Source organism: Pan paniscus, chromosome 6 (assembly GCF_029289425.2).
Source record: "Pan paniscus chromosome 6, NHGRI_mPanPan1-v2.0_pri, whole genome shotgun sequence".
Taxonomy (NCBI): Eukaryota; Metazoa; Chordata; class Mammalia; order Primates; family Hominidae; genus Pan; species Pan paniscus.
This window is the reverse complement of record NC_073255.2, coordinates 109,991,066-109,998,426: the sequence shown is the minus strand read 5'-3', so window position 1 is coordinate 109,998,426 and position 7,361 is coordinate 109,991,066. Positions and strand designations below refer to the sequence as shown.

At 38.5% G+C, this 7,361-nt stretch overlaps 1 protein-coding gene across 13 annotated transcripts in view; it reads right to left on the bottom strand.

Annotated features, from left to right (window-relative positions):
* Window positions 1-2,218: 2,218 nt before the first annotated feature.
* Window positions 2,219-7,361, bottom strand: part of AKAP9 (A-kinase anchoring protein 9) — a 166,399-nt gene continuing 161,256 nt past the window's right edge. For 8 of the 13 annotated variants that reach the window (XM_034964418.3, XM_034964428.3, XM_034964422.3 and 5 more), the window contains 3 exons: window positions 7,121-7,206; window positions 5,462-5,591; window positions 2,219-4,391 (listed from right to left, as the gene is read on the bottom strand). In XM_034964418.3, coding sequence (XP_034820309.2) covers window positions 4,166-4,391; window positions 5,462-5,591; window positions 7,121-7,206 — 442 coding nt within the window. In that variant the 3' untranslated portion in view covers window positions 2,219-4,165. The remainder of the gene's footprint in view (window positions 4,392-5,461; window positions 5,592-7,120; window positions 7,207-7,361) is intronic. The other 5 variants (XM_034964419.3, XM_063605956.1, XM_034964425.3 and 2 more) reach the window with 1 other exon arrangement.

The window sequence follows — 7,361 nt, the reverse complement described above, 5'->3', positions numbered from 1 at the left end:
TGGAAGTCCAAAATCAAGTCCTTAGGGGATAATTTTGTTTTGGCTCAGTTGTTCCCTGCTTCCTTTTTTTTTTTTTTTTTTGAGATGGAGTCTCGCTCTGTTGCCCAGGCTGGAGTGCAGTGGTGCGATCTCAGCTCACTGCATCCTCTGCCTCAGCCTTCCAAGTAGTTGGGATTACAGGCACCTGCCACCATGCCTGGCTAATTTTTTGTATTTTTAGTAGAGACGGGGTTTCACTATGTTGGCTAGGCTGGTCTTGAACTCCTGACCTCGTGATCCACCCGCCTTGGCCTCCCAAAGTGCTGGGATTACAGGCATGAGCCACCGCACCTGGCCTTCCCTGCTTCCTCTCTAGAATCCAATTAGGGATGTTTGTTACTACTCATATTGATTAAAACAGTTAACGAACTTTTTTCTTTTTAAAATGTGAGATCAGTGAACTCTGGTTTTAAGATAATCTGAAACAAGGTCCTTGGGAGTAATAAAATTGGTCATATTCTGTAAAGCACATTCTGTTTAGGAATCAACTTATCTCAAATTGTAACTCGGGGCCTAACTATATGAGATGGCTGAAAAAATACCACATCGTCTGTTTTCACTAGGTGATGCCAAAATATTTTGCTTTATGTATATTACAGTTCTTTTTAAAACACTGGAAGACTCATGTTAAACTCTAATTGTGAAGGCAGAATCTCTGCTAATTTTTCACATTAAAATTCTCTTTGAAAAAATACAGTCTGTATTCATGAATTGTAAAATATGTGCTTCAGTGAGCAGAGTTAGGGAATCCAGGAACTTGGGTGGGGAAAAATTACATCTTTATTTGCACTAATTTCTAACTGCAATTTAGTATTTATTTCAATTATGAATTTGGGCAGCATTAGCAGTATTTATTAGCAGTATCCATGATTTTGTCAATAGAAATCTCAGATATTTTCATATTACAGATGTTACAGATTTCTTGAAGTATCTAGTTACGACCCTGAGATAAGGCTAGTCTAATGTTTAGTGAATAGTTTTAGACTTACTTAACAGATTTCATTTTTAATCACAGACTAATTAATTATTGAGGTGCATAAACAAGTGTGATTGCAGAGGCCTACTATCATAAGGAGGCGTGGTAGTCAAACAATGGCACTGAACTCAGCTTGATCAGATCATTTGTCCATCTGTTTTTTTCTCCACTGTCTCTTAGAGCAGAATAGCCTTGAATGGCAAGCCATGCTAGCTGAAAAAGGTTTTTACCCACAACCTGCCCCTTCAACTAACTGCTTTAGAGTACGTTTGCTATTTTTAGAATTCCTCTTATTGGAACCCAGCTTCTAATGTGGAAAATTTAAGTATAGTTGGCTCCTTTTATTTGTGGGTTCTGTATCCTCTGATTCAACCAACTGCAGGTTCAAAATATTAAAAATAAAACCCCACAATAAAAAAATACAGTATTAGCAACTATTTACATAATGTTCACATTGTATTAGGTATCAAATAATCTGGAGATGATTTGAAGTACACAGGAGGATGTATGTAGACTATTTGCAAATAGCACATTGTTTTATAAGAGACTTAAGCATTTGCGGACTGTAGTATCCAAGGGGGATCCTGGAACTAATCCCCCACACATGCCGAGGGATGACTGAAATTAGAAATGTTCAAGCATGTACAACTTTCTACCATGCCTGTTTGTGTTGGTATAAATCATGGAACATCAAATAATAAGACAAAATCCTCCAGGTGTAAGCATCAAATACTAGTCCTCTTGCTGTTTTAGTGAGTTGCCACGTTATTGAGGAGGACTCCAGATGAGAAATAACATTGCGATCTGTATTATCTCTGTGAGAGCCTCCCAGTCTGAATTTGGCTTGGACAACAGGGATACTGTTTAATTCGGCTGCAATGTGATTAAGATCTTTTGAGTTAATGATTTCTTCATCTTTTTAGTGGGCCATGGATTTGTGAGAACACATCTTTGGAAACAAGTAACACTAACTGTAATATAGTAAATACTGATTAATCATGAAATACCAATATAGCTTTTAAAAAACACTATGTAGATGTAAAGTTGATACAAAGACACATGGAAAACTTTCAACAGTATTAACTCTAAGATTAGGACAACTTTCTCTGAATCTCTCACTCCTACATATTTGACATAAGTAATGAGATGCTATGTACCAAGAACTATGGCTCAGTTAAAAATGAAGAAGGTTCAAATACAGTGTGGTGAAAATGGTGAAGTCATTTTTATTTCAGTACTTGACAAAATACCCCATAAAATTCAAAACTTCTACCATTATACAAAAATAGGTCTCTACAAGTGATATTATCTGTCTTCATCACCAGTAGAATATATTAGGCAAAACATGTAACTTCAGTAGCCTTATAAGAAAAGTGCAGGACACCTCGAGCTACACATTCAGCAGTATTGTAATGCGTAAAAGTTTAATCTTTTCACCCATTTGAAAAATACACAAGGTTTATAATTTAATGTTTTAAATTAGCATTCCACAAATATACAGGTAATTCAATAATTATTGTGCATGAATACATACACAATGCTTATATATACAAATTCCAGTTTGTTTTCATGTGCTGGCAAGGGATTTGTATACAATCATAAGCTGTGTTCATATTGGTCCCATTGAATATTCACAATACAAAAACACAAAAGAACCATTGATTTACAAAAGGAAATCTATTTAAAATCACTTCAATTAATGATGTTTCAAAGGATTATCTTCTCATGCCAGCATGAAATTGAGTAGTTGAACCTATGAGAGAAAAACAGGAAATTCAACTGATTTCAAATTACATTGCTACCTGTATCAGACCCACCAGAGTTCACACAAAGGAAATTATTATTATTCTCCATTTTTTTAAAGCCCTTTTTTTCCTTAAAATGTCCTCTTCATACTTAAACTGAGTCTCTCCCCACTACCCCCAAGATGGAGTGTTACTCTGTTGCCCAGGCTGGAATTCAGTGGTGTGATCTTGGCTCACTGCAACCCCCGCCTCCCGGGTTCAAGTGATTCTCCTGCCTCAGCCTCTGAGTAGCTGGGACTACCCACACATGCCACCATGTCCAGCAAATTTTTGTATTTTTAGTGGAGACGGGGTTTCACCATGTTGGCCAGGCTAGTCTCGAACTGGTTGGTCTTGAACTCCTGACCTAGTGATCCGCCTGCCTCGGCCGCCCAAAGTGCTGGGATTACAGGCATGAGCCACCGCGCCCAGCTCATATACTTAAGCTGACTTTTAAGAGATTTTGAATATATATGTAAAAATCACCATGACTGGCTCTATGGCAAGGTAGGTGAGACTAATATTTAGAGTTTTTTTAAAGTGCTCTCAAAGTTGAATGTTCTATACCTCATACATTTTTGAAAAATCTTTTGGTCTTCAAAATCTGGGTCTTGTGAAATTTGGATGCTCAAAACAAAACAAGCCTAGGCAAACCAACAAACTCAGCTATGATAATAAAAGTTTCCTATTACTACAAGATGCTTGGGTGTAAACAAATCATTTCTTGAAGGAAGAGATAAACTACTCAATGATTCAAAGTCTCTGAATCAGGAGTGAACTGAAGTGAGGGAAAAGAGGTTTTCCTTCCATGAACAGGGAATCCACCTTTATTTTAAAGTATGAATTCTTTTTTGTTTTTGAACAAAGAAAAAATAATCCTTACAAAGTATTTTAAATGGGATAGTTTTTTTCGATGATACATAAAAGCACAATATAGTAGCAGGGATAATGGTTACATTAAGTGCTTAAAGTAAGTGCTTCCGCCTTAACTCCACCCGATTTGCATGCCTTACCACTTTCTTTTTTTTTTTTTTTCCTTTGAGACAGGGTCTCGCTCTGCTGCCCAGGCTGGAGTGCTGCGGCACGGCCTTACCACTTTCTGCCATGCGCTACTTAGGAATACGTTCTCCAGTTAGGCTCTGTAGACTCAGAGTACCTTGCACACTGGTGCTCATTGTGCATTTTGTGTCATCAGTCCGCTGAATGAACATAGTAGGAAATCATTTTTGGGAGGAGTGGGATCTGGGGTGATAAATCATATTTTCACTTAAATTATTTAAAGTCAGTTTCTCTGCTGGTTACAAGAGTTTAAGCTTTGGCTAACTTAATAATTAGCTCATGCACTAAACTGGAAGCTTTGATTATCCTAATGAGTGTGAAAGAATTTCAAAGAAAGGGGAGCTGTGGGTCTCGCACTGTGGTGCTGCCAAGATGTGGTTAAACTCAGAGCACCTGACTGTACAGTTCCAAGTCGTCTTTGCAGTGCCTCTAGCCGAGTGATATAATCTGTTAGGGCTCTGTCAGGATCGTAATTCTGAAGCTGAGAACATGCTAAAGAACCAGGATTGAAATCAGCTGGAGCGCCTGGGTACCTAAAGGATTAAAAATATGTACATGAATCAAGTTATCCAGAAATATGCATGTAAGTTACCAACCTGCCTCCACTCCCTTCCCCAAAAAGGTGGGTCACTTGTACACACATAATGTATCTCCTCCAAGCTTCAGCTTTGGAGCTTGGGATGAGAAAGAGACAACTCTCCAATGAATTCAAAGATGCTACTAAGTCAACATAAGAATGTCCAATACAATGCTTGTGGCAGAGGTCTCAATAAATTGGGTATGTATAAATGTATCTTGTCATGAAGACTGTTAAGCTTTTCATAATGATCAGAGTATCAATTTTAGTCAATACTTTTCCCAATATCTAACCATAGCATACACTAAATAACACTTGGTCAGCTTGTTTGCTATACGCTTGGAAATCAGTTACAAATTTAAACACTGGTTTTTACATTTTTACATTAAGCCTTAGGTTATGTATATTTTTTTCTTTTTTTTTTTTTTTGGAGACCAAATCTTGCTTTGTTGCCCAGGCTAGAGTGCAGTGGCGTGACCTCGGCTCACTGCAACCTCCACCTCCTGAGTTCAAGCAATTCTCCTGCCTCAGCCTCCCGAGTAGCTGGGATTACAGGCACCCACCACCATGCCCAGCCAATTTTTTTGTATTTTTTTTTGAGACAGAGTCTCGCTCCGTTGCCCAGGCCAGAGTGCAGTGGCGCAATCTCAGCTCACTGCCAGCTCCGCCTCCCGGGTTCACACCATTCTCCTGCCTCAGCCTCCCGAGTAGCTGGGACCACAGGCGCCTGCCACCACGCCTGGCTAATTTTTTGTATTTTTAGTAGAGACAGGGTTTCACCATGTTGGCCAGGCTAGTCTCCAACTAGCTGGTCTTGAACTCCTGACCTCATGATCTGCCCGCCTCAGCCTCCCAAAGTGCTGGGATTATAGGTGTGAGCCACTGCACCTGGTCATATTATGTAAATTATATATAACAAAGATGTCTATCTCAATGCAAAGAAGTCAAAGCCCTAAAAATGTCCATTTTTCTCTGTTAAATATTAATACATTTAACAATTCCAGGCAGGTTTTCTCATATTCTTACCTATTCTGAAATGGTAAAGGGGACCTAATATAGTCCAGATCTGATCTTGAGCGATACGTAGTATGTCTTGGTTCTCCATATAACTCCAGCCCACCAGAAGAATGATAAAATGAGTCAGTCTTTTCTGCACCTAAAGTAACCCAAAATATTCCTTGTAAAGAAAAATAAAATCCCAAGACCTTAAAAAATTTCTACAAAATAGGTAACTGCTCAAAAGACTATTATACTATATTATACAATCTCCTATTTATAGTCATTTTCTATTATTCTTGCTAAAGGAGAAAATAGTACAAACAAAAATTTGGCTTTCAAATGTTATTTTGTTTACTTTTGAATATGAGTATTTCTGATATCTGGAATTATGTCTCAAAGAAAATTATTTAATTGGCATATTTTCTTCTTTAAAGACCTTAGCTCTAAGTAGATGAGAGGTGAGGGGTGTCTGAGTGGGTGTGGCTTGTGGGAAATGATGTGGATAAAAAATATTAGACCAATGTAACCATTCCAATCTACTGACTTGAAACCAAGATTTGCTAACTTTTAATAAAACACAACTTATTATGGTACAAATTTCAGCTGTTTCAGTGTAATGATATTTCAAAATACTTTGTGTAGGGTACCAAATCTATTTCCCCTCTCTAGGATGCTCAGCTCCTGGTAGAGTATGTAAAGGTGGTTTACTATGAATACACAGCACAGGGATGCTGTGTCCTCTGTGTGCTCCCCAGATTCGGACCTCATCTTTATTGCCAGAAATGTTCAAGCCCTAGTTTGTTTCCACTTCTAGGTGTAGACAGAAGGAATTTTAGCTGTTACCATTATTATACAACCTGTTGGTAAACTCAGAAACTTGTTTGAATATTGTTAAATTATGAAAACTTCCTAATTCTTCCATATGACTAACAGCAATCCTGTCTTGAACCGTGCCTTAAATGCAGTTATGAAGAGTGTGGGCTCTGGAGCCAGACTGCCAGTGTTTGGTCCTGGTTCCATCACTTCCCTACTGGCCATTCTGGGGCAAATGACTTGTGTTTTCCATGCCTCGATTTTTCATCTAAAAGTGAGAGTAGTAAAACTGTACTTATATCATAGGATTGGGAGAATACATGAAAAGAGCACGGCCTGGTGCAGACTAAGTTCTCCATGAAAATCAGTTATTATTACCCTCTTTAAAACAGTGAAGTTACCTAGTTTTGGCAGTTATAAGGGCTTTGTCTTTGGAAAACATTGCTTCCAGAATTCATTACTTGGTAAGTATTACACATGCAGTAATTCAGAGCAGCTGTCCCCAACCTTTTTGGCACCAGGGACACATTTCATGGAAGACAATTTTTCCATGGACCCAAAGGGGCCAGAATGGTTTCTGGATGAAACTGTTCCACCCCAGATAATCAGGCATTAGTTAGATTCTCATAAGGAGCACGCAACCTAGATTCCTCACATGTGCAGTTCACAATAGGATTTGTGCTCCTATGAGAATCTAATGCCACGGCTGATCTGACAGGAGGTGGAGCTCGGGCAGTAATGCCCGCTGCTCACCTGCTGCTGTGCGGCCTGGTTCCTAACAGGCCACAGACAAGTATGGTCCATAGTCTGGGGGTGGGGGACCTCTGATTTAGAGAGTCATAAACATAAGAAAATATGCTATTTTGACTTCACCTTGATTCAGTCCAAAGCCATCTCTGTTAATATTGATGGAAACAGAACCTGTGACTCGATGCCACCGTCGAACCAAAAATTTCATTCTAAAAAAGATTCCAAGATAAAATTTCACAGCCCATCTATAAACAGTATATACATTTCCTACAAAAATCACATCACACGTTTAAATATGAACATAGAACAAATGTCAAATTTCACAATTGCCCAATTAAACTATGTCAATGCCTGTTGTGACAAA